This window comes from Oryzias latipes, chromosome 2 (assembly GCF_053564925.1).
Source record: "Oryzias latipes strain Hd-rR chromosome 2, Olatipes_Hd-rR_3.1".
Taxonomy (NCBI): domain Eukaryota; kingdom Metazoa; phylum Chordata; class Actinopteri; order Beloniformes; family Adrianichthyidae; genus Oryzias; species Oryzias latipes.
In genome coordinates this window covers 41,098,101-41,126,058 of record NC_136238.1, presented here as the reverse complement: position 1 = coordinate 41,126,058, position 27,958 = coordinate 41,098,101, and the positions used below count along the sequence as shown (strand labels likewise).

At 40.2% G+C, this 27,958-nt stretch overlaps 1 protein-coding gene across 4 annotated transcripts; it reads left to right on the top strand.

Moving 5' to 3' along the window:
• Positions 1-561: 561 nt before the first annotated feature.
• LOC101167429 (poly(rC)-binding protein 3-like) lies at positions 562-27,958 on the top strand. Of its 4 annotated transcripts, none has more exons than XM_023964000.2 (13): positions 562-1,049; positions 7,148-7,312; positions 7,397-7,420; positions 7,497-7,529; positions 7,641-7,757; positions 11,735-11,866; positions 11,941-12,069; positions 13,106-13,249; positions 16,614-16,655; positions 19,465-19,540; positions 19,967-20,022; positions 22,806-22,975; positions 23,045-27,958. In XM_023964000.2, exons 2-13 carry the CDS (start codon positions 7,238-7,240, stop codon positions 23,097-23,099), a joined length of 1,053 nt encoding a protein of 350 aa, XP_023819768.1. In that variant the 5' UTR covers positions 562-1,049; positions 7,148-7,237; the 3' UTR covers positions 23,100-27,958. The 4 variants fall into 4 exon arrangements, with proteins under 4 accessions (XP_023819768.1, XP_023819766.1, XP_023819767.1 ...); XM_023963998.2 differs by having other exon boundaries at positions 19,964-20,022; XM_023963999.2 differs by having other exon boundaries at positions 19,462-19,540.

Here is a 27,958-nt window from a genome sequence, read left to right as displayed (position 1 = left end):
AAATAGGCATTGTTTCCGAAGTGAAGACTTAGAAGCGGATCTATATATGGTATCACCATGGTCCAGCATTGGTAGGATCGTCATTCGGACAAAGGTCTTTCTAGCAGGAAAACTGATGCGTGTGCACATGAGATAAAGAAAGCCAAGTTTAGACTGGACTTTTAGATTGAACCTGAATATGTGGGGTGACAATGAAAGAAAACTATCCAACCAGATGCTCAGATATTTGTATTTTCAAGAATTGTCCCACTTGCTGCTGCAGGTTTGGCTCCTCTTTCTGAACGCAAACCTGCTGCTCCTCGTTGTATTTGTCCCTAATCCAGGCGGTATAAACCTATAGTTTGCTTTCCCTTGCCGGCTCCTTTAGACGTCCAACCCCAATAGCGTCAGATTAAGGTCTGCACATCTGACATGAGGCCTGGATTTGTGCTGGATTGGAAAATCTGGACGGGTTGCCTCCAAAGCTCTGTAATTCCGCACATACACACACAGAGGCAGATTAAAAAGGGAGGGATGGAGGGGCTGTGTCACGGTACAGGCGTCCTTTAGATGGTTTCATCAAACCGTACACGTGCAGCATCGGACGGCGGGATTTGGACCGTGGGTGTGTGGGCTTCGGGGCTCCTCGGCCCGCTTCCATAGGATGTCAAATGCCCTGAAGGCTACAGTTCTAGGTCTCTAGACGTGCCCCCTCAATGCCCATGTGCCTCACTGGTCATGCCCCCATTTTTTTTTATCAGCTGAGGAAAAGGGGGTGGGGGCAGACAGAAAGGGTGGTGGGTGACAGTCACCCAGATTACCCCTTGTTTTACGGCCTATTTACAAACAGCAGCGCCTCAACGGCTCTCTGAGGCTTCGTCATATAGTTTCGAGCCACGTCACGTGGCCCTCAGGTTGCTGACGTGACCTGGTAGTGTGGACCAATAGGGCGGCGGCGTTGGTCGTGGGCAGAACGAGAGGAAGAGGGGGGGGTTATTCTGCCTTTGCGATTTTTGATCTTGCGACGCCGACAGTGGTCATCAGCTACCGTGTCCTGCGCCAGACGAAAGGTAACAACTTTCAATTTCAGTTCCGCCACAAACCAATGGTCGTTGGGGGGGTTCCTTTAACTTAAGTGTTTTTAAATTTGCGAAATACTCGATTCATGGTCGTTTGATTGCCACACGGATGCAAACTTCAATGAAATTCCGGTCTGCGTTGAGGTTGTTAAATATTAATCAAGTTAGTCAGTGGTGGTCATTTAATCTGAGTCGGTCAACAACTTTTTGACTCGATCGGTGAAGTTTCTTAGACTTATTCTCCACCAGTAGCAACAATTATGTGCCGTCCAATTACGACTTTCCATGCTGTCTTTGTCTCGGCTTTTGTTCAAGCACGAGCCTTAATTCACTGACAACGGCGAACGTCAAGGTGGTTGATGTGCTGTTTCATTCCGACTCAACGGACAATGTGTCAACGACACGAGCCGCCGCCGCAGCGCCACCAAACATCGTTAATTCAATTATCGTCACGTAAATTCTGAGTGAGTCAAAAACGAAGGTGGTCGGAGGTCGGAGCGATTGTCAACGACTGCTTTGTTTGCTTTTGTTTGATTCAATTATTTGCTCAGGGGGGCTAAGTGTGTGTGTGTGTGTGTGTGTGTGTGTGTGGGGGGGGGGTACAATTGGTTTCGTTCGACGGCCATGACTTTGTGACAAGCAGTGATCTCACATTACAAACTGTGGCAAATCTAAAATGGCCGACCATCGCTCAGCTATTTGCAATCATCGCACAACATGGTGATACCGAATTCTGAGAGATTTAATACCCGCCCCCCCCCCCAGCCCCCACCCCACCCACCGTAACCCTACAGTGCCGCAATTTATTTGCAGCACTTAAAGCTGGGGCCGGTTTCCGAGCTCGTGGCCAGATTTGGCTGCTGCGTCTTGACTGTGATTTGGACTGAGATATCAGGATGCCGGGCTGCTGATGTGGGCTGACAGCTCTTGAGAACACTGTCATAGCGATGTATGGGAAGGCCAACTGGGCGGACCCCCCCCCCCCCCTCCACAAACAACAAAAGCCTGCGCCAGACGAGGCAGGAGCTGCTCATTTAAACCAAAACCTCGGGACTCCGTGAAGCTCCTCGCGATCCGGCACCCCCACCCATCATGTTTTTCATGCACCCTTCATCCAGTATTTCTAAAACAACCTCAAGCAGGTCAACCATCATACCCCCCACCCCCATCGCCCACCCCTTTCACTGCTGTCCTACATGCACACTAATTTCCCTTTTGTTCCGCCTTAATTGGAGCACAAACGTGCCCTGCAGGGCGCTCGTGGGCCGACGTATTGACTGCATATCCCCACACACACACACACGCCAAACAGATTCGTTGACGCCTGGCGTGCGTGCAGCTGCACACATCTGGCCCTTCATTAATTACACCTGCAACCAGCTGTTCCTTTTCTCAACTTCTACTTTGCGGTGAAAACACCAAATCCCTAAAAACTGGTTGTTTTCACTTTTTTAGGAAGATCAAAGGGTTTCATCGATTGATAAAACCTTTACATAAAAAGGATCAAAGGGTTTCAGGTGTTAATATGTTTGAAAGTTTTGAAACTTGATTTACAGTAAAGCCATAAAAAGAGGTAATTTTTGCTTTTGCAGGTACATCAAAGAGATCAAAGTGTACCAGGTGTTAAGATAGTTGAAAGTTTTGAAAACTTAAAATCCACAGCGTTTACGGCATCCACGTAAAAATCTCCGCTAACGCTAGACGAAAAAGGTTTTGATTCACTTCTAGAGAGGTATCAAACATATCAAAGGGTTTTTATCTCTTTGATAAAAGCTTTACATCAACGATGTTTGATTTTCGAAAGTCTTAAAAGTTGAAGTTTGCGGTGTTTACCGTATCCACATAAATCTATGATAAAGCCATTAAAAAAGGTTGTTTATCACTTCTAGAGGGACATCAAAATGATCAAGGGGTTCGACTCCGACTTATATCGTATGCGCTAGCATCTGCGCTGCGACTCATTTCTGATGCGCTAGCATCATGCACTCCCACTCATTTCTGATGCGCTAGCATCCGCGCTTTGAGTCATATCGTATGCGCTAGCATCTGCACTCCGACTCATTTCTGATGCGCTAGCATCTGCGCTTTGAGTCATATCGTATGCGCTAGCATCTGCGCTCCAACTCATTTCTGATGCGCTAGCATCATACACTTCCACTCATTTCTGATGCGCTAGCATCCGCGCTTTGAGTCATATCGTATGCGCTAGCATCTGCACTCCGACTCATTTCTGATGCGCTAGCATCTGCGCTTTGAGTCATATCGTATGCGCTAGCATCTGCGCTCCAACTCATTTCTGATGCGCTAGCATCATACACTCCCACTCATTTCTGATGCGCTAGCATCCGCGCTTTGAGTCATATCGTATGCGCTAGCATCTGCACTCCGACTCATTTCTGATGCGCTAGCATCATGCACTCCGACTCATTTTTGATGCGCTAGCATCCACACTTTGAGTCATATCGTATGCGCTAGCATCTGCGCTCCAACTCATTTCTGATGCGCTAGCATCATACACTCCCACTCATTTCTGATGCGCTAGCATCCGCGCTTTGAGTCATATCGTATGCGCTAGCATCTGCACTCCGACTCATTTCTGATGCGCTAGCATCATGCACTCCGACTCATTTTTGATGCGCTAGCATCCACAATTTGAGTCATATCGTATGCGCTAGCATCTGCGCTCCAACTCATTTCTGATGCGCTAGCATCATACACTCCCACTCATTTCTGATGCGCTAGCATCCGCGCTTTGAGTCATATCGTATGCGCTAGCATCTGCACTCCGACTCATTTCTGATGCGCTAGCATCTGCGCTTTGAGTCATATCGTATGCGCTAGCATCTGCGCTCCAACTCATTTCTGATGCGCTAGCATCATACACTCCCACTCATTTCTGATGCGCTAGCATCCGCGCTTTGCGTCATATCGTATGCGCTAGCATCTGCACTCCGACTCATTTCTGATGCGCTAGCATCATGCACTCCGACTCATTTTTGATGCGCTAGCATCCACACTTTGAGTCATATCGTATGCGCTAGCATCTGCGCTCCAACTCATTTCTGATGCGCTAGCATCATACACTCCCACTCATTTCTGATGCGCTAGCATCCGCGCTTTGAGTCATATCGTATGCGCTAGCATCTGCACTCCGACTCATTTCTGATGCGCTAGCATCTGCGCTTTGAGTCATATCGTATGCGCTAGCATCTGCGCTCCAACTCATTTCTGATGCGCTAGCATCATACACTCCCACTCATTTCTGATGCGCTAGCATCCGCGCTTTGCGTCATATCGTATGCGCTAGCATCTGCACTCCGACTCATTTCTGATGCGCTAGCATCATGCACTCCGACTCATTTTTGATGCGCTAGCATCCACACTTTGAGTCATATCGTATGCGCTAGCATCTGCACTCCGACTCATTTCTGATGCGCTAGCATCATGCACTCCGACTCATTTTTGATGCGCTAGCATCCACAATTTGAGTCATATCGTATGCGCTAGCATCTGCACTCCGACTCATTTCTGATGCGCCAGCATCCATGCTTCGACTCCATTCGTATGCGCTAGCACTCATTTTGACGTTTAATGAAGGGCGTAAGCGTCTTTTGGCATTTTTGAGTCCATATTTTGGGCAGAAATGCAAAGCGCCAGATTAATTTCCTGTCTGTGAAAGTTCCAAATTGCATATTTGAATGAATATTTATCTCACTGGATGTGCATTTATATCCTTGTCCTTTGTTTTGCTACATAAAAAACTGCATTTTTGTTGCTTTTTCGCATTTTATTTGGACGTGGGTGGCTCCCGCAGGGACAGAGTGAAAAGGAAAGGGTCAAAACATAAAAAGATCTCTGTTTTCTGTGGTACATGATGCAGGGGGTGATGGGAAGTCAGGGGTGGGGGGTGGGCATTTTGCTCTGTTCAGCCGAGCGTAAAGCGTGATTAATTCAATAGCCGCCATTGAGGAGGAGGAGGCTAGCAGTTCTGCAACGCCGAGCGTGACCCACTTTCCCCGTCAGATGTCATGAAAAATTGTCTCCCGACTTTCTATCCGAGCGGAGACGGCGTGGGGGGGGGGGGGGGCACAATAGTGGAGGAATGGGTTTAAACTTTGAAAAAAAGCCAAAAATTAAAATATTTGCCGGGGTTTGGGGGCCCGTTGGCTCTTGTGAATCACCATGTCGTCTTTGATGTCCGCCATTTTTTTTTTTTTTTTGCTGGCCTAAATTCCCAGATGACTGAGTCTTAATCATACAATATATATATATATAAAAACAAAGTGGAAAACAAAGCTTTGGTTGACGATTTTTTTCTCCTTCATTGCATGAAGATGGCAAAGATTTATCATTTGTAATCCCAAAGGTAGTTTTTTTTTCTTTTTTGTACTGTCCCTCCTGCTTCCACAGACAACCTGCACCACTGGCTCAGATTTTAAACCCAGATTAAGGCTTTTTATGTAATCTGGGTTCCTCTGGGAGATTATGGAGACAGCTGGCCGCAGAATCGCCATTAGACCTCTCTTTCTGCGGCCTCAAAACCGGAAGATGTGGACTATCTGCCCAAATTTGGTTTAGAGCGGTGATAGGTGTCGATTTTTCTCACAAAATCAGTTTTTATCCAAAAAAAACACACATTTGTCAAGTTTTTTGGGGAAATTTTGACCAGAAAAATGCGCACCCAGCTGCCCGATCCAAGACGCTTTTGAATCGTTTTACAGTTTCAGGTATTAATTAGCACACGGGAGGTCAGGCAGAAAATCCAGTGTTCTCCACGCCGCAGCTGCGGCTGCGACAGGCAGACGGCGACTTTGTCTGTGCATCAAGGTCAGCCGCGTCCGGAGCTTTTTTTTGTTTTGTTTCTTTCTTGTTTCACTTCAGCACCAATTTCTGCTAAAAAAAAAAAAATCTGCATACAAGACCCAAATCCTCTGATTTCTGCACACAGTCGGTCCAGATGCTCGCTCAGGGCCTCCAACCCCCCCTCACCTCCCCCCCGGAGTCTGTCGGCGGCCTGCGGCGCCCCCTCGCGTTCCTGGCGCCCCTTGTCAGGCGGAATTAGAGGCGTCCGGTTAAAATGGCCTTGATAAAAATAAAGACGGAGCTGGTCGTCGGGCGGCTGCAGAGACATATGCTGACCCACATTCCCCGGATTTTCTTATCCAGAACATTCCTCCATCTGTGGGGACAGTTTTATGACCAACTTTATCGCCATGGAAACTGTTTTTGTTTGTTTGTTTTAACCTTAAGGGAATAAAAGAAACTGGAAACCAATAATTGTAACAGTTTTGGAAGATTTATTCCCATTTTTGACAAAAAAAAACATAATTTAAAAAAATATTTTTATGGATTTTTCACAATAAAAGGACATTTTAGAAACTCAACCTTTTCTTTGAAAGGAAATTACAAAACATTTACGTGTGGATTGAAGAAAAAAAAGCTCAGAATAATTGTTATTCAGCTAAAAAAGGCTGTTGGTTATTTATATTTTTAATAATTTTGGTTAGTTTCTGTTTTTTATTTATAAAAAAATCGCTTCACATTGTATTTATGTAGGTTTTTTTATGTTTAAAAATTGATCAAAACCAAACAAAACAGCAACAAAAAAGATACTCTACAACTTCAACTAAAACCAAATAAGGTTTGTATTTGAAATAGAACTAAAGAAGACAAAAGGTTCTGTTTGAGAAATTTTTCCCTCTCCATTTTTTAAATTCCATTTACTTAAATGGTATTAGATTCCAAAATAAAAGCACTAAATGCTAAAATGCTACATTACATAAGGGTTAAAGGCACATTTGTGATCATGAATTTTTCATTCTTATTTTAAATTGATTAAAAATAAAATATGATTTTTTACTGATAATGAAATAACTTCTTTTCCAAAACAACCAAAAATGATAAGAAAAAATTCTAGAAAAGATTGATCATAAAAAGAAAATCTTAATTTGGTTTACAAAAACAAAAAATGTAAAACGTTTTACTATATCGACTAATTTTTGTGTTTATGTCTTTCAAATTAAACAAAAATGCAAAAATATTAATAAAGCAACTATAAGTAGCCTTTTCTGCTTCTGTTTGCTTGTCAGGTGACTGGTTGGCTGACTCCGCCCATCACATTCACCCTCGAACCTCCTCTTTCACGTAACCACGCCCCTTCCTTCACATCCAATCCCGACATGGAGCCCATCAAGGTGCAATCAGAAGGTGGACTGAATGTGACCCTCACCATCAGGCTGCTGATGCACGGAAAGGTACGAACGCCCCCCCCCCCGAACGTTTTCTCCTCCCACCTGTCCGTCAAAAAAACTCACTGATCTCCTCTGGTCTACCTGCAGGAGGTGGGGAGCATCATCGGAAAGGTATTTATCGCCAAATCAACATTAAAAAAAGGGCGAGTAAAATTCAAACTTCTGACGTTTCTTGTTTTTCTTCCAGAAAGGGGAGACGGTGAAGAAAATGCGGGAAGACGTGAGACGAATCCTTGTTGCAAACATTATAAATAGAAAAAAAAAGCCATTACAGGGCTGGTTTTGTCCTTAAACGTCCCCCTCTTTTTCCTCCTTTTCTTTTGGGTGACAGAGTGGGGCACGCATCAACATCTCGGAGGGTAACTGCCCCGAGCGGATAGTCACCATCACTGGGCCAACGGACGCCATTTTTAAGGCCTTCGCCATGATAGCCTACAAGTTTGAAGAGGTAGCTATGACATCGCACCCATGTCTGGGTTCTCAAACTCTTTTATTTTTCAATATTTTTCTTTTTTTTTTTGATGAAGTGTAGCAGGAAGTGATGCTGTCAAAAGGAGGAAGTAGAAGGGGAAAGCACGCCACTGGCTCGCGTCCTCGGCTGCATGGCTCGCGTCCAGATATGCAAAAGCAGGCTTGGCCACGTTATGTAGGACAGAAATGTGCTGATGTAACCTTGCAGCACCCTCTGAAAGTGGGCCAGTACTGTTTAGTCTCTTATTTATTTATTTATTTTATGATTTGGACGCCGTGTCTGGGTTCTTCCAGCTGTTTCTGCATGACAAAGCAGAGACCAACTGACGGCCTCAGAGGTTTTGTCTTTGTCTACATAACCAAAAGCAGCAAAGTACCTAAAAAATATTTGGTACAGAAGAAAGGAATTTTAGTTATAGATAATGTAGAACATTCCCTCGAAAAATCACTTTTTTATTTTTATTTTGTCAATAAGAGATCAAAAAGTCGAGATTTAATCTCTTTTAAAAGCTTTTTTGCTGATTCATGAGTTATTTTTCTTATTGAAGGACCCTACGAAAAGTATTCACATAAAATGTTTGTCAAAATGGCAGCCTTTGACGATAGGATGGACCATAGCAACCATTGAAGTTTTTAAATGTCTAAGACTGAGAAATATGTGGAGCAATTTTTGAGTTCGTAAGTCAAACTAAATTTTCCCTAGCAACCAATGTTTACATGTGTCATTACCACAGGTTTAACATTCAAAGCTTTTTTTTAGTGAATCTCTTTTCATTTTATGTATAGCATTTTTAATTTTGTTGGGAGGAGCCACAAGTTTTTCCACACAAAGTTGACACTTTTAAAAAAAAGAATTACTATGTTTGATACTAAATTCATGTGGTGAAGGGAGATGTTGGTTCAAAATTTCGGTGTTTGACAATCGGATAGAGTATGGCAACCATACAACTTTTTTAATGTCTTGGAATGATAAATTCGTGTAGCAAATTTTGAGTTTGTCAATAAAACTACAGTTTCCAATTTTCCCTAGCAACCAATGTCTATATGTCCCAGATTCTCTTTTTTATTTATTTAGTTCCGTTGTCGCAGTAGATTTTCCAAGCAAAGTTGGTACTTTTCAGAAAGTTATTAAAACTACTGTGTTTGATACTAAAATCATGTGCTGAAGGGACGTGTTGGTTCAAAATGGTGGCATTGAACAATAGGATAGATCATACCAACCATGCAACATTTATTATGTCTCAGACTTACAAATATTTGTTGTAATTTTTGAGTTCGTAAGTCAAACTAAATTTTCAGATTTTCCGTAGCAACCGTTGTTCACATGGACCATTGCCGAATTTAAAGGGGTTTGCTGATTGGTTCTCCATTTTTTTATTAATTAGTTATAGCCTATTGTTTTTTTGTTTCTTTTTTTATGAAGAAGCCGCAAAAATGATTCTTGTCGGTGTTAAAACTACTGTGTTTGATAGTAAATTCATGTGGTGAAGGGAAATCTTGGTTCAAAATGGCGGTGTTTGACAATAGGATGGAGCATAGCAACCATACAATTTTTTTAATGTCTTGGACTGATAAATTTGTGTAGCAAATTTTGAGTTTGTAAATAAAACTAAATATTCTAATTTCCCCTGGCAACCAATGTTTACATGTGCCACTACCACATCTTTACCATTTAAAGCTTTTTCCTGATTGATTCTCTTCTTTTTTTATTTAAAGCTTTTTCTTAGTAGTTTTTCCAAACAAACTTGTTACTCTTCAGGTAGTTGTTAAAACTATTGTGTTAGATGCAAAAATCAAAAATCAAAGAGAGACGTTGGTTCAAAATGGTGACATTTGACAGTCGGATAGACCATAGCAACCATAAAAATTTTTAAAGGTCTCGGAGTGATAAATATAAGTAGGAAGTTTTGAGTTCGTAAGTCAAACCAAATTTTCTGATTTTCCTTAGCAACCGTCATTTACATGCGCCATTACCGCAGTTTAGCATTTAAAAAAAAATGTACAGATGAATTTAGCTAAGTACAAATTTTCATGCTATAGTGTTTTGTATTGACAACACAAAGTGTACGTGAGTTATAAGGGTCTCCATTTTCACTATTTACCATTTTGGCAGCTCCACTGATCCATGTTTGCTGCTCGGTGCCAAAAGTCACATTTTAGTGAGACAGGAGCTGAAGACGTTTTTCTGTGCAGGAAAGCTTTTTGACTAAGTAAAAAGCATTTTGCATTAATGGATGTAATCAATTCATTTAAGTATTGAATTACTTGGGACCTGCAGACTACCAATTTGTCAATCTAAGGTTAAAACATAAAGACTTCCACAAAAAAAACACACATCTAGGCTGAATAAGTATTTTTTTTTGTGTCAATAAAGTTTTTAGGATCAAAATTCTAAATTCTGAATACAATTGTCGATTTGTGTGCATACATTTTGTTGTAATAAAAGTTTACCTCTTAGTTTTTTTTATCTATTAATTATTTATTGCTACCTTAAAGGCTTATCTTAGTTTTAAAAAACATTCAAACATTTAGAAATAAAATAAAAAAAGCTTTATTATTTCGCATAGTCTTAGTCACAACTGCCCTTCCGGGTGAAAACTTGCTGTCAGTGAGCGACTGCTACCCGCCCCTCACTCCCCCCATCTGCTCCTGCCACCCTAGTCAAATTACAAAGTAACAAATTAATAAAAAATAAAACACTTTTTTCAATAAGGTGGCTTTCTGTTGGTTTTATCTTCATAGCAACTATTTTATTTTTGGGTCACGTGAGGGTGGCGAACAAGCCTATTCAATTTTGAGAAGAATTAGTTAAAGTGAAATTTGGGATCTTCTTAGCAACGTTTTTTTTCATTAGCCACGCCCACATTTCCTATATGTTCATACTGTATGTCATGGCATTTGATTGAGCTTCAGGCAACAATTCACGAATGACAATTTTAGAATATACCTGTAAAAATGTAAAATGACACGGAAAATGCTACTTTGGCTAGCTTGTCACGCTAACGTCATTTAAAATCTACAAACTTTAAAATCAATGTCTTTTCCCAACTGACTTTCTAATGCTACTCGAGGAGTTAAGAGGCAATGAACCGAAATCAAGGAGTTCCAACGGTAGAAAGTACCAAAAGTGATTATTTATGTATTTTTTTAAATTCAAGATGGCAACCTCTTCTAGAGGTCAAAGGTCAATTAAAACTTTGATGGTGATTGTTGCAGCGCGTGTGTGATATTTTGGTGTAACAATACTTTCCTTTTACCACGATGCCCAAAAACCTGAAAATTTCACGTTGCCACAAAATGGCCGCCAAGCCGTGGGTCGTGAGGCCATCCCATAATAATTTCCTATATCCCGACTGTTTTGATCTCATCATTGGATTTTTTTTAATTTAGCCTCAAAAGAGACTTTTTAACATGAACTTTTTTTTTGTCTGTTTCACGGGTCGTGATGTCATCTGGTTTTTGGGGGGAGGGGGGTTCGCTCACTGTGTCAAAAAGTCATTTTTACCGGGTGCTAGGAGTTTGGCGGTTTGAGTGCGAGTATGTGGCGGGGGCCAAATCTTCGCTCAAACGCAACGTGAGCACAAGCAATTTTTGTTGTTGTTGACATCACGCCTTATCAGTGGATTGAAAACGAGAGGTGGTCAAGATGTGAAAACGGTCACACAGTTCCCCTCTCTTTTAGTCACCGGGCTGCCAAAACACCTGCTCGCTGCTCCTCCTGCCGCCTCCTCCTCTCCTCTCTCTCTCCTCTCTCCCCTCCGGCTGCACTCTCAGAATTAAAAACACCCTTCAAAGCGTTTTTTGCTGAGATTGATTTCCGGGTCACAGGAGGGAGGACGGAGCAGAGAGGAGACGAGGAGGCACAAATTAAACAAATGAATGAAGCCTTTTTACCTGATGAAAACGCCACTGCGCTCTGTCCCCGCCCTCCGTCCCATCCCCCACCCCCTGCAGGATATCATCAACTCCATGAGCAACAGTCCGGCCACCAGTAAACCCCCAGTGACCCTGAGGCTGGTCGTCCCCGCCAGCCAGTGTGGCTCCCTCATCGGAAAAGGAGGCTCCAAAATCAAAGAGATGCGGGAGGTGTGCGGCCGTTTTCGTCCCCACAATCCCCTCCTTTACCCGCTTTCAAAGTCAATCTGGGTGGTTTGCTTCAGTCTACAGGAGCACAGGTCCAGGTGGCGGGCGACATGCTCCCCAACTCCACTGAGCGGGCGGTGACTATCTCCGGAGCCCCCGAGGCCATCATCCAGTGTGTCAAACAGATATGTGTGGTGATGCTGGAGGTATGGCATGGGAGGGGTCGGCATGGAAACCGAATTAATGTTTGATGTGCAAATAGATGAAATGATATAATTACATTAAAAAAAGAAATTTGTGTGAAAAATATCATGTGTTATTCAAGTATTTAACTGTTGTGAAAACAATGGAGCTAACCATTTTAGCACCTTTAAAATAATGAAAACCACCACCAAAAATGAGCTCTATTATTTCAGCAAAAAAATCTATTTGTATTATTTAACATTAAAATAATTTAAAGTTGTTTATGATGCACATGAGTGCTTTTAGCAGTAAAAAGGTCTGTTTGTTGAATAAAAAATGGTGGATTCTGCATGGCTAACAAATGTTGGTTTTAGCTAACGTTAGCTAACTTTATTTTTGCGAGTCTTAAAAGTCAGAACAATTCAGGTGATTATAGTATAGTATTAGTATTAGTATAGTATTTTTCTTAAATTATTCTTTAGTTAAACAGAAGACGGAGTTGAATAAGTTGTGAAAAACAGTCAGTAGTAGCATTCTAGGGTTTTTAAACACAGCTTTAGCAGAAAATGACTAACCTGTTTTTCTCATAAACCAATGAGATTGCTCCATTTTGGTGTCTTTCTTCTTCTTCTTCCATCATTAATTTCAAATATCTGCACAGCCATTTCTCCATTGGGCCTTCTTGATGGCAGCAGCCATGGATGCTAGGACTTTTGTGACGTGACTGTAAGTCTCCAGAGAATGGACTTCGGAAAAAAATAAAAAAATAAAAGGGATCTTAAAGTGCAATATTATCAGTCATCATTATCCAGTTGAGAGTGGTCTTCCAGGCAAATCCAAGTTTAGTTGTGCACCGAAACCACGATTTGGACATTTTGTGTCGGCATGAACGCACAGTGAAGAGCACTTTTGTGTCACAGGTTGTCCTCCCCAAGGCACCGCCCCCTTCTGGCCTCACTTGATGCGACTTCTTTCTTCTCTTCTTTTCTCTAACACTTCTCTCCACATCTGACCCCCTTTCTTCCTCTCCCCCACTCTCTCCTCCTTTGCTCTCCTCAGTCCCCACCGAAAGGTGCCACCATCCCCTACCGCCCCAAGCCTGCCTCCACCCCTGTCATTTTTTCAGGTGGCCAGGTAAGAGCAGACCCACTGGGGGCGTCCACAGCCAACCTCAGCCTCTTACTGCAGCACCAGCCACTGCCTGTTAGTGTCACACCAGGTTTTACTCACTCTTCCTCCCTTTCCTCACTGCCTCCTTACCCCTCCCCCCTTTGACTAGCATGAAACCGTCACGGATGTTTACGGCATCCATCACCCCCAGCCACTCAAACCAGAACTGAGATAAATGTTCAATGACAGGTCTTGGTTTCAACCATTGACAGTGTATGGGAACTTGACTGACTCCTCCCCCCCTGGCGTTTTAAACAGGAAGTACCCGCTGGATCCAAGAAGCCAAAATCCCATCGACTTCTACGGACATAAACAGCTATTAGTCATTGAAAAGTTTGATTAACAGATTTCGTGTAGGGGTGTGGCCTTCCAACAAGCTCCCTCCTGATTGGCCAGAGTGGTTGCCATAGAAACATTGGCTCAGACCGACTAGGACCGATCTCTGTCTACAGCGACATCTGGCTACAACATCCTTATCACGAAAAAAATATGGCGACCAAATTGATGTTTTGTTTGATCCGGAAGTAAATCATAATCTACCACTCTAACACTCACTTGGTCCAGTTCTCAGATACAGTCGATGGTTTCAACAAAATCCTACGGGAGCCTTTGAGGTTCATTAGCCTGAAACAAAAACGCAAAATATGAGGGTTCTCATGCAACATATCATGTCGGCGTTATACTACATTCAATTCGGGCATGTGACGCACGTTCAAGAACACGCTAAACAGTGTACCCGATACTAGCGCATGTAAATACAGTTGTATTTTTGTGAAATATCGTAGTGGTTCAAATCTGTTGAATAATGCTTCAGGCTTTTTCTTTTACTCTCTCTTTTCCGATATACGATAGACTCTATGTCAGATCATTCTGGTTGGGCGCAAATTTCATTTATTAATGTCTCCTCCATGATCAATTTTCCAACAGTTGATGCCTCTGTGTTTTATTTAAAGACGTCCTACATTTGTCACTGTCTAATCTGAGTCCCTGACTGGTCAAAGTTCAATTGGTTTAACTTCCAATGGGCGTTCAATGGCCGTGAGTTTTGTACTTAGACCCCAAAAATAAATTGAAAAACTGGTGTGGCGACGTGTAACCTCAAAGATTTTGAGTGCGAGGGCCCGAAACACGCATTTCCACCTGTTTACTTAGACTTTTTATTGAAAGCGGTCGCTTGAACACGCGTTTCCGAGTCTGGTGTGAAGATATGAAGAGAACTCGTCTCTGATCGTTCTATTGATACTAAAAGTGTGTGCATACAGGGTTCACACTACACTGTCGCTAGCCGACACTAGCGCATGTACACCACCTACAGCTGGAAGAGGCTAGGAGTGAAATTTCGTAGCAATGCTAAACTTGCTCCAGGCTAATCCTTTTTTAAAAAACGTAATGGTTTCTCTGACTGATATACGTGTGTAAACATTTAGCCTATTTATCGCGATTTTGCAATACGAAATAATACAATAGTTAAATAGCACAGACAAAATACTAATTTGTGAACACAAGAGTTGAATTGTAAGAACAAAATTCAAAACTTTTGACCAAAAAATCGTTGAATCGTAAAAATTAAACACTGCTTTGTGGCCAAAAGACTGTTAAATTGTAGAAATTGTGGCAAAAATATTGTATTTAAAATTTTAATTTACAGTCTTAAAATAGTTAAATGATATAAGTAAAATGATAATTTGTGGTTGTGAAATGAGTAAATATCCTGTTAAAACATTTTCAGAAAATGTTTTTTCCAATTCTAGACAAATTTTGTGGCTTATTTGCTGCCTTAAATAAAAGTCAGTCCTACAGTCTCTGTCCGTCAGGTAGCATTACTCTAAAATAGTTATAAAACGCAACATACCAAGACTAGATTGTGATTAATTAGTAACCTTTTTATGCCATTTATATTTATTTCGTAACCACAAATTAGCATTTCGTTCACATGTTTTAATTGTTTTGTAGTTACAGTTTACACAATTTTTTGTTTAAAGTCATCCAACCAGTCATCTAAATGAACAGATCTTGACCCAAAACTGTTTGAAATTTTTGTGTAATGATGCAACACACTAGCATGTATAGCAACAAATTAGCATTTCATTTTCTTATTTTAATTATTTTGTACATTTTTTTTTTTTTTACATTTTTTTCTTTTAAAGTCATCAAACGAGTTTTGTCAATATAAACAACTTGACCAAATACTTTTTGAAAAATTTAAAACAAGTGTCGTGAACTCACTCGGTAGCAATCAAACCACGCCCCTTTGCAGGCTCATTCCCAGACTCAAATAAAATGTACTCATACTTTCTTATCCAATAGACTACATAAACTTCAATATGATACGATAAATTAATTAACTTTTTTTTTAAAATACGTTTGTATATTTTCGGGATTCTGTGGCCACAAGTTAGGATTTTGTTTCAAGTTTAAATTTTTTCGTAGCTACAATTAATTTATTTTGGGTTTGTTAACGAACACCATCATGACGAATATCAATTAGAAAATTTCATATGAAAGTGTAACGCATTCACTGTGAGCTAGCAAACAAGACCCGCTCCTTTGCAGGCCAGCCTCAAAATTTAACCAAACTTTCTTACCCAACTAGCTACATACTTTAGTTTTTGTTTAATTGTCATCAGATGGGCTCTGTAAATTTACGCATCTTGATCAAAAACTATTTTATACGAAATCTTCAAATAGTGAACAAGACCCGCCCCTTTGCAGGCTGCCCAGACCGACCAATCAGAACAGAGAAGGCTTAAAATAGGGTCTTAAAGAGATAGACAAAATTATAACTACTACCAAAAAAACAATTGTTTGTATTGTAAATCCTGACAGTCTTATATTGTCACATTAAGTTTAAAATTTGTCCATAATTTTTCATTTTTTCAATTGAATAGCCTAAAATGACAATTACAAAAATAGCCATTTAAAAACACACCCTCAAGTTGAAAGAAATTCAATAACAGGGTCTTTTTAAAAATTGTATAGCTTCTGCTCGTCTTCTGCTGTCTTAGCAAGGATCAAATTAAATTTCGCTCAGTTCTGACCTGTGTGGCCTCAATAACCACAAATCCAACAGGACGAATCACGTCCCTCCTTTCAGGGTCGCTCCTCTGGTTTTCTCCTCACCGTTCCCCGTCACCATCCTGCTGTTTGAATTGTCCCTTATTGGTTTAGTTCAACTGGATCTGATTGATGAATAGAGGGAGAGCATGACAGGAATCCATAGAGTCTGACTCCCATATTTATGGGTAGAAATGCTTTATATATATATAAAAAATATGTAGAAGCTGTAGAAATGTCAATCATTTGTTGTTATTTTTTGCTAAATTGTAAATATTTTACATCACTTGACTGTACGTTTGTTGGGTTGACATGATGTAACAAATTATTCTTGTGATTTCAGGCTTATACCATACAAGGACAGTACGCCATCCCACATCCAGATGTGAGTGTTAATCCTATGGGGCGGTCAACAATGCACACTCCTTCAGTCTGTCTCGCTGTATCCACAGTTTTTCCTTTTCTCTATCTTTACATTCATCCTTATTAATATTAACAGTTAATATTAATACAGCTTTTTTCTGATCTGTATTTTCAATTTTTCTAACTTTTCTGCTTCTTCAGCTTCTTCCTTTCGCTTCTCATCAAACCTCATGGGGCTTGGCCTGAAGACTTTTTAAAAGAATAAACACATATTTGGTGAAAACTTTAAATTAAAGATCTTGTCAGACGTTCTAAAGTGGTCACCTTGATAGCAATTTTCTAACCCTACATCTTATTTACTACTTAGCATGTTTTGCTACTGAGTAGCCAAGAGAATCGCGTGACAATCACAAAAAAAGAGTAATATAATGTATAAACTCAAGACATGATTATGTAGCAAGCCAGCGTTAGCATGCTAACATTACTGAATGAAAAGAAGTATTTCGTTATAAAGCTACGCTCACACCGCCCTTGGCAACTTGCGTTTAAGCAGCCACATTTAAACGAACGATCTACATAAATTCGCAGATATGTAGGTTTCAGGCTTCTCCGTTCGAAACTTGTAAACTATCCAAGTTTTTAAGTCCATTTTTAGGCTGTAAATGCAAAAGTCTCGTTAAAGGTTAAACCAGGTTGAACTTTGACCAATCGGGGATTTGGTAGTGACGTATTGATGACATCTCTTTTCATGGAGAAATTACGACTTGCGATTTGTGCCCGGACAGAAATTATACGACACGAAGTTTATCAGGATATAGCTGTGGGAAATAAAGGCCTGGAGCAAAATTCGCGAGATTTTCAATGGTTCAACGCTTCACACCAAGTCTCTTCCAACTGTAGGTGGTGTACATGTATACCTAGTATCGGGTTGCGACAGTCTTGTGTGAACACCATATGCATTCGCTTTTAGTGTCAATGGACCAATCAGAGATGAGTCCTCTTAATGCACGGAAACGTGTGACTAAGCAGTCACTTTCAATGAGAAGTCTATGTAAATAAGTGTCAATCCACGTTTCGGGCATCCGCGTTTGAAAGTCTCGCATTCCCGTGTTGCTACATAAGTCTGTTTTTCGGGCTTTACGTACACGGGCTCTCCAAAGAACATGCATTGAAAAGTTAAACCAGATTTTCAGGAACTTGGATTTGTTCATGACAAAATGAAATCTCTTTTCGTTCATGGAATTTTGTCATTTCAATTTGTGCCAGAGTTAGCTAACACACAGTCCAAACAGCTCCATCCGATTGATTAAGGGTGTTGAGGGGTCCATCTGATTAGTCAAATTCCTAAAGGGATTTATTTGATTTGTTAAATACTTCAAGCTGCCATAAGATTGTTTATGCACATTTAAGGCAACCCTCTATCGCAGTGTACTTCGTCTTTTGCGATATGCGTGTTCCTAAGCTTAATATCACATAATGATAAATTTGCTATTTATTATGCATGCCTAAAATACAACATTTGAACCAAGCCTCTGCAAACTGTAATGTATATACATTATTGGGTAGTGACAGTCTAGTGTGAACACCATATGCACACATTTTTAATGTCAGTGGACCAATCAGAGTCAAGTCCTCTTAATGCTACATTCACACCGGGCTCAGAAACACGTGATCAAGCAACTATTTCCAATGAAAAGTCTATGTGCTCAAAACTATCGTGATCGTGCGTCACTACGCAGGTTTTTGTGTCCGTAAGAAACACGCGTCCAGTGAACACACCTTGAAAGTTGAACCGGGAAATTGGAAACTTGGATTTGTTAATGACAAATTCTTTCATATATACAACATATCGCATTAAGCCTCTTCCAACTGTAGGTGGCGTACATGCACTGTTACTGGGTAGCGACCATTTCCAATGAAATGTCCATAAAAAGCACATAAGTGTGCGATTCGGGGTTCTGTGTTCAAGATTCTCACATTCAAGTGTTTCTACGAAAGTTTTTAAGTCTGTTTTCGGGCTCCACGTACAAAACGTGTGGGCTTTGAACGCACATTGGAAGTTAAACCAGTTGAACTTTGGTAGCCACAGATGCTTGGTGTCCCTTTGTGCCAACCGTTTGAAAATTAAAGAGAATTTATTAATTGCGATTTGTGCGATCTGAACTATATGATACAAAGTCCTTCATTTATTGGAATAGAGCTGTGAAAACAAAGCCTGGAGCAAAATTTGAACCACTACGACATTTCTGCACGATATGAGGAAAACTCACAATAGTGATCAATATTGCGATGTTGATAAAACTTGCGATACAAGAACAAAACGCAAAGCAACTAAAAACATAAGTTCCATTTCACTGCAAGCCTGGCGCAAAATTCGCAATTTTTGAACCACTACAACAATTCGCAACAAGCGTCTTCCAACTCTAGCTAATGGTCATGTGCTATTATTAGCTAGCGACAGTCTAGTGTGAATACTTAGAACGCGGGTGTGGACGTAGCATTAGTGATGAGTTAGCCACAAAGGCAAAACTCAACCATTGGAATGTTCCAACATGGGTCGGGGCAAGGGGGAAATTTGGGAACCAACTTGTTACCGATGCTCTCGTCAGGCCAAGTCCTCGGTGAGCTTCTTCTGCTCTCCCTGCTCTTTCTCTCTCTCTCTCTCTTTATCTTGTCCTTCACCTCTCTGTGTTGTTACTTCTCCTCAGATCCTCTCTTTACTTTCGTGGCGTTTCGGACAGACCTCTGTGTGTGCGTGTGTGTGCGAGCGAAGTGTGTTTTTAACGATGACCTCATAGGTTTTGCTGTCCTCCTCCTCCCCCCCTCAGCAGTTGAGCAAGCTTCACCAGTTGGCTATGCAGCAAACCCCCTTTACCCCCCTCGGACAGACCACCCCTGCCTTCCCCGGTACGTACCCACCTACACAATGACCCCTTTTCGCCAAAGATCCTTCTTCTCGTTCGTACCTGTAGAAACGAAAACACATTCTCTTCCTCCTCTTTTTTCTCTCTTTTCTTTTCCTGTCTCTCTTTTTCTTCTCCTCCTTCTGGTCTGTGTGGTGCATTGCCATTGACATGGCCTGCTGGTGGTCTGCTCTAGTCGGTGTTTTGGTTTTTTTTTTTGGTGTCCCATAGCCTCCATGTTTGTTCGTTTGTCTGTAGTTTGTTTATCACTTAAAGAGGCGATTTCAGACGTCCACAGCTGATGATGTTTTTCGGCGCCTTGTTTTTTGGGTGACACCGACTTCTTTCAACGTGCCAAACTCTCTTCTGTCTCTTCTGCTTTTCCCTCCCATCTCCCTATTTTTTTTTTTTTTTGATCTGTGCTCAGCAGCAGGTCTGGATGCCAGTAACCAGGCCAGTACTCATGAACTCACCATTCCCAATGATGTGAGTACATTTGTCACCATGTGCAAAAAATGTCCAACATTGCTTCTCCTTTAAAAAAAAAGAAAGAAAGAAAAACGACAGGGATGAAAAAATCCTGAAAATCCTTCATTTAAAATGAGGCATTTGTCATTTCAAAGCTGGCAGTTCCTGCATTATCCTAAGCTTTTTTTCCAGGAGCTGATGTGGTATAAAAGAAGATTGTTGTTGCGAGTTCTGCTTACTCTACAATTTGATTTTGCAAGCGTTCCAACAATTTATACTGCAGAAAAACATGAATTGGCAACCCCCAAAGTCTGCAATTGGTCTATAATTGTTGTGACCTTTAACACCTTATTCTCGAGTTTTACGTCTTTGAACGGTGCATTGATGTTAAACATCATATTTCATTGGACTTTAACCCCTTTGACGTTCTTTGAGAATGATTTCCACCGGTCCGTCTGCGGTGCCTCTCCGTTGCGTTTTAAAAAAAAAAATAGAATTCCTATTAATCAGTCGGAATGTTTACATTGCCTCTATGCCGTTTGATATCGGTGATGTGTCAATTTTGCTGTAAAAAGGCCATGGGAGCCATGGGGGGGGCGCAACAAAGACAATATAAACTGAGTTTTGAGACGGACTCCCTTCGCACAGAGATGCACCGCTGAACGACCAGTGTAAATACGGGGTAAGTCATCAACCGTTGACGCAATTGACATAGACCTAATAAAATCTTCAGCGCAGAAAAGCAGCATGTCGGCCTCAATCTGATTCAGAATCCCTTGAAATTCCTCACCTTGCGTGAACAGAAGCTTGAAGACTGTATGTCAGTTCATGGCTGCCAGAGACATCGCCGGTACTAAAGGGTTAACCCTTTAACACCAGAACCTTGACTCCAATGTTTACAGTCTCTTGTCTGCCGCAACTCGTCAAGTGTTGACGCAGTTGCCGTGATTCCAACGTTATTTCAATGCTGCGTCTTTTCTGAGCTTCAGACTCTACTTAAATTGGAAACGGTCGAAGGGTTACGATAGCTCAAAGAGTGCTTGTAAGTTCCTGTTCGTACTACCATGACTCCTCAACTGCTTACCCAATTAACGTCATTGTAGCGTATTCTGAAGTGAAGTGTTCAATCAATGTCAGTCTGCTGATACTGATGTGGGAAAAAGACATTTTCGCACATCCGCTTCTCTCAGAATCCGTTGCAATTATGCTAATTGTTTCAATGGTCAAAGGGTTACGGGGGTTCATAGACCATACGTTAGTCCATCTCTGCAGACGACAGCGGCGGTATCACTGGGTTAACCCTTTAACTGCAGAGTTTTCAGATTCTTTTGACCGTAACTTGTCAACCGTTGTCGCAGTTCACATGGTTCCAACGGATTGGCTTTTAACTTGTATTAGTTGTGTTAATGTTTGAAGAGTTACGCTAATCAAAAGAATGTAAAAACTGGAGCTAGAGCTAACCTGTCGCAGTGGACGGGAACTAACTCAGACATTCAGACACATAATGAACACATGATACTTACATGCTATAACTCTTTGACAATTAACGCATTGAACGCAAATAAGCTGATTCTGATGTGGAGATAAGCAACTTTTCATATCTGCGTTTCACCGGATTTGCAAAACATTAGCAACGTCAAGTCTCTACAACAGACTCAACTAATCGATTACATACAAACTGTTTTGGTCAAAAGAATATGAACACTGGAACCAAAGCTAACCGACCATCAGTGGACTCTTTCAACTATCCATAACTGTTCGACCATCTACGCAATTAACATAACTCTAGGAGATTCTAAAGAGCACAAAAGCAGGTTTCTGATGATATGCAACAGTTTAAAGTATGTATTCAATCAACCTTAATTAGCTGATTGTGTCGTAGAGAAAAGTGGGTTTGCACCGTAACGCAACATTCTACATTAATGATGTGTTGCTAATCGGTCCAAAGTCATACTGACAGGGTTTAAGAGTTCCGGTATGTTTGATAACCGTTGTGCTATCCTAAGCACTTTAACGTTGGGAGTTGGGTCATCTAGACCCACTAGACAGTGCGCTGAACCTTTTTTCTTCAATGATTTATGAACCTCACTGGTGTCCATGGATTACATGAAATCTTTCCACCTTTATCCACCTTTGTCATGGTAGGGAGAACACGTCAATGTAAGGGTGGGGTCATCTAAGATAGCACAAGGGTTAATTAGGTGTCTCTGGGTTAACGGGCCAATACAGGGTTAATAAAGCTTACCTTGACTTGTATGTTGCCTAAAACTCTATAGGTATCTGACTAGGGCTGCACGATATGAGGAAAACTCGCGATATGCGATATTGGTGATTAATATTGCGATAACGATATAATTCGCGGTATAAAAACAAATAGCAAAACAACCAAAAACATAAATTCCATTTCACTGCAAAAGTTTAAAAATTGTACTCCAAATGACCCTCGTCGACGTAGGAGGCAAACATCAAACATAAAAGGGCTCATCTAAATGATCAACAACGTAAACGGGTCCTTCCGATTGGTTAAATGCATAAAGGGAATTATTTCATTTGTTCAATATTTCAAGCTGCCATGAGATTGTTTTAGCACATTTAAGGTTACCATTTATTGCGATTTTCGCCGTCTTTTGCGGTATGAATATTGCACAGCTTAATGTCGCGATAACGATAAATTTGCGGTATATTGTGCAGGCCTATATCTGACCCAATGTAAGTCTGTTGAGCACGCTCGTGGATCTCGAAGAGCGTCTTTCTCATGTGCTCAAGCCATCCTAAGTCCCGCCCCCCTGTTTTCTTCCCAGCTAATAGGCTGCATAATCGGACGCCAGGGCACCAAAATCAACGAGATCCGTCAGATGTCTGGGGCGCAGATCAAAATTGCTAATGCCATGGAAGGGTCATCGGAGCGCCAGATTACCATCACAGGGACCCCCGCCAACATCAGCCTGGCTCAGTACCTCATCAACGCAAGGTAAGGGCACTATAAGGTGTAAAGCAGACGTTGTGAACTGTCTATGATCTCTCCGTGTTCTTCCATTAGGTTTAGAGACGTGGCGGCTATGTGGAATGACCCGTCATCCATGACCACATCCTGAGATCCCTGACTGGCTCCTCCGTTTGGCCCTTTTCAATGACTGACCACCGCAGACAACAATGACGAAGCCTTTCGGACTTTGACTCTGGCCTCTCCGAAAACCCTGACCACCTCTTTTATCCCAGTTCGGCATACATAAAGAGGGAGTTCTTGGCGCTCCCTTCCATTTCAGAGAGCCTAAATTAAATCCAGAGAAAGAAAAAATGTACGGAAACAAAACTCTCTGTTGACTAGATTTTCTTTTCTTAGAGAACTGTTGAAGCATGTTGAATGTTTATTCATATTAATCTTCTTTTTGTCTTTTGTTTTCTGTCAGTACTGAGTCATAGAACATTTAAGATATAAAAAAAAAGTTATGAGCGAACATTTTTTTGTAGAACGTAGATCTTTGCATATTTAAGTGATGCTGTCGGCAGCGTGTGTGGCAGGATGTAGCCAAATGATCCGATTTTGCTACGATACTTTTTTCCTTCTTTGCACGTTTATCTCCAACCATGGTGCATCACTTGACCTTAAAGACCGTGTCCCACAGCCACTACATACATTTTGTGCATATTGCACGGAAAATTGGTCATATGTGAGTATAGGTGGAAAAAGTGAGAAAAGTTGTGGTCTTTACGTGAAATTTTCAGATGTAACACAAATGAACCATGTCAAAAACCACAGAAGTATGAATAAACCACACAAAGAACACGTAAACGTAGAACATGAACCGAGTGTGATTGTTGCGCTGTTTATATGCAATTCATCAGTGATTTGTGCTTCAATTACATAAATTTGAATGAATATATGCGCCATTTTTCCCATATAAAAGTGATACATCAATGGTACATGCGTGAAAATCTGTTAGACCTACGTGGAACAGTCATGGAAAGCCACAAATTTGAGGATGCATATCGTAAAGATTGCATCAGATATTCATAATAATTTTGTATAAACTACGTGAAATACACATAAAATGTTTAATTCTACCGAAAATGTTGAACACCTCAAAACCGAATTCACGTAAAGACACGTTGGCCAAAACCCTCGACGGACATCTGTGCACTTCGACGAATGGCAAATACAAGAAACATAATTTACGAATATCCCACATGTATCACAAAAGACGGAAATTTCGTACATGGAAAATGCGCAAAGTTTACATATTGGCTGTGTGACACGGCCTTAAGCCAATGCTGTCGCTCCTACAGGCTCCCGTTTAGAGTTCATTTCCTCCATTTACATTTCTGCATGTTTACAATGTCGTATCGTCGCGTGTTTTGAGTAGACGCTCCTTTTAACGTTGCTAATACACGTCTTTGTAGTCTTGTTCCTGTTCTTTCCGACGACTTTTTCAGGGTTCCTGACCGATCACGTCTAGTCCTACTCCCTGCCCGGATGAAGAAACTTTCCAGCGTAGCCTCCTTTTCGCAACACCAATATTTAGTATATAGATGCATGAATGGGAATTAGTGAAAAGAAAATCAGTGGCTAAAACACTGACGGAAAATGTTCATGATTGTTTACTAACTTATTATACTGTATTTGTTTTGTAGAAAAGACTAATGCGATTTAGCACATTAGTCAACTACGCGGCACTCATGCAATAGACTCTACTCAACACTACAGACTGCCTCTGTTGCAGGGAACGGGTTAGACTTAAAAGTCGTTTTTTGCGTTAAAACTTTGGCTTCCTTCTCTAGCGCCTAAAACGTTTTTTGTTTTTTTTTGTTAAGAAGCTTCGAGGAGAAGGATGCCAATCTATAACAGCAAAAGACAAAAAACAAAAAAAGAACTGCCTAAACGTTTGGACGTAACCGAATGGTAACTTTTGGGGCCATGGAATGTTCAGGGGTTCGTTGGAGGGAACCCACAGGGCCTGGGCGGACGTGACCACTCAGTCTCTTTTCACGATTGTTCATCTCGTCATGTTTTTTTCATCGTCATGCGTTTGATTTGACGCTTTAGGTTTGAATGTCTTTTTATTGTTGATACTATGTCGACTACTTTATTGTTTTAATTTAAAAAAAAAAAAGGACAAGATCGATGACAGCTGTACTTGCTGATTTTCCATTTAAGCTAGCTTGTATTTATCTATGCTATAGTGATGCAGGTACGACTTTTGTTCTGTAATTATGAAACGTAAGCTAAGTTGGTTATGCTGTCTTGGTAATAATTTTCAGTGAGCTTCGGTACTTCTGCAGCTCGTTGACGCTTTTACTTGTTTTAAATACACACCAAATTTGAGACAGTCAAAGTCCATCTCCTTTCCGAGTCTCAGTCGAACTCAGTTCAGTGTTGACACATGCAAACAGCTGTTGAATGTTATCGCTGAGTCACATTAGCTGCAACCCAACACTGAACTATTTTGCCGTTGCACGAAATCTACCCTTTATTTACTTACACAACTTCTGTTAGCATTCTTAGCAGCTTAAAAGTGGAGTTTGACATTTTGTGAAATATTTGTTTGTATTCTGATGTTTAAAATAACGTAGAATTTATGTTTGTCTTTATTACTGCTAGCGCTTAACTAACCTAGCAAAACCTAGCAGACAAAACTTAAGTGTGTACCTTCAATGTTACCAAAGGAGGTCTGAAAAACATTACGTTTAAAGTAATTAAATGTGAATAATTTTTGTTTATTAATGTGAGTAATTAATGCCCAATTTGCAAAACAGAGACTAATTAGCTATTTTAGCAACCCTAGCTAGCATAACACACCTGTGTTTAATTTGTAGTTATTTTTTTATATAGGTTTTTGATCTAATTATCGATTTGTTTTTCTGGGTTTTTTGGTGGAAATTTGAAAAACTACTGGATTTTCTCTTTCTTTAGAGTGCGAACTAGCAGCGAAAAAGCTATAAAATTAATTAATTTAGTTATTTATCTTTAAGAAGGTTTTTTTTTACTTGTCTGGTTAGTTCTAATCTTTTTAGCTAATATTTTTTTAAATTGCTGATAGAACAAATCCTGCAAGCCTACAACGTAAATATAACTGGTGATATTAACAGCCAGCATTCATTATTTACTTTAATTGATTCTACCCAATAGTAAATTGTGTTTTTTAGTAAACATTTGAAATCTATTTTAGTCTTTAGTAAAAATATAAAAGGAAAAAATAAAAAACTTTTCAATTTACTTTTGTGAAAAACTAAGTTTATTTTTAAGCTTTTTTGTTGCTAACTGGCATTAGTTAAATCAACACGATGCTAATTTTGGCAATAGAAACTGTAGGGGAAACTAGGTGCATATTTTTGACAACTTGTTTAAACACTTGCTAAATTAAACAAAAAAATACATTTGTGACTATTTTGGTACTTTAGCTAGTTTAGCTATTATAGCGCTCTTGAGTTGATTTTTGTAGCAAAACAATCTATTGGTGTTCTTAATTTAGTTCTTTCTCTTAGTACTAATCTTTCTAGTTTATATCTTTCTTAATTTCTTGATTGAAAACCACCTGCAAGGATACAAAGTCAATGGAAATGGTGTTGCTAACTCACTTAGCTTTCATTATTCTTTTCAAGTCATTCCTCCCGATAGTAATTATCAGTAAACATTTAAAATCTATTTTAAGAAAAATATAATAGGTAAAAAATCACATTTTTCCTTTTACTTTTATATAAAATGATTTTTTATTTATTTATTTAGCTTTATTGTTACCTGCAGGCACTAGCTAAATTAGCATGTTGCTCATTTTGGCACACATAATCTATAAGGGAACTAGCTGCAATATTCTAAAATAGTTAACATCAGCCAACTACCTTCAAAAAATGTAGCTTCTTTTTCAAACTCGTATGTTTGCTAATGCTTGTTTGCTAGGTTAGCTTGGCTCTAGCGGTATTGTCGTTTGTTGGCAGGCAGACTGTAAACTTTTTTTTGTTTTGTTTCGTTTAGCTATTTTTGCTAAAACAGTTTCCAAAATGTCTCTTCTTGTGACTTTTAAGCACTTTGATGGCATAAATGTGATAATGTAAATGGACCAAATGCTGTTTCAACTTACTGAAGGATGCATCGTCAGTCAATATTCGCAATAATTCTTATTATTTAGATGTAAACAGATAGTTGTGTTAGCAGTGAAACAAGCTTTTTTATTACTGTTTGTCTTGGCTTGTAATTCAGTGGAAACGTTTTCAAATGAAAAAAGTTTAAATAATAATCATTTTTATTTTCTTTCTTTGGGCAAACCTGCTTTTACGGTCAGTTAGCCAAAACCCAAGACGGGTTTATTTCCCGCAGTTGCAGTGAAGGCTGTCATTAAGGACATCTTTGCTTTTCCACTGCAGTTTTTAGTGCATGTGTTGCTTCGAACACCCGTTGGCGGTTGAAGTCATCATTTGAGGGTTTAAGTCTTGTTTTCCGGTACGATACTGACGCCAAAGCAGGTCAACTGAGTTGTACGTAACGGCAGTGGGATTTTAATAACATCCATATTTATGTGTTACTCAGTGTTTGAAAACTGTATTTACATTTGTGTATATGCCTGAGTATACTACAACTTTGAAACAAACTGCAAGTAATGCAATAATAGGGTGCGATGTGCAATGATTTATTTTTTCTCTGTATTAGCTTATTATTATTAGAAAATTTGGAGCTGTGGAATTAGCTATTATTTTGTAACTCTCTACTACTTTTTAAGTGGCAATGATAGTAGGAAAAAAAAGAAAGATGGAATGACCACAGTAAATATTTTTTTTTGTTTTTTTCTGTTTTTGTGAATTGCTGTTTTCTGGGGGGGACATTGAATCTTTAAATTATTTTGGATTGATTTATTTGCCATGTGCAGATCTACTGTATATTAGTTGTGAGTAATTCCATAGGTTTTAATTTTAAAGTGTCGGTAAGTATAACTATCAAATAAAGTTTAATTTCTTCTTTCAA

Excerpts from the sequence above, each read along its gene's own strand:
- LOC101167429 (XM_023963995.2), top strand. The coding sequence starts at position 7,238 with ATGGAGCCCATCAAGGTGCAATCAGAAGGTGGACTGAATGTGACCCTC. Across the intron at positions 7,313-7,396 it reads GGCTGCTGATGCACGGAAAG|GAGGTGGGGAGCATCATCGG; the intron begins GTACGAACGCCC and ends GTCTACCTGCAG. Across the intron at positions 13,250-16,613 it reads TGCAGCACCAGCCACTGCCT|GCTTATACCATACAAGGACA; the intron begins GTTAGTGTCACA and ends TTGTGATTTCAG.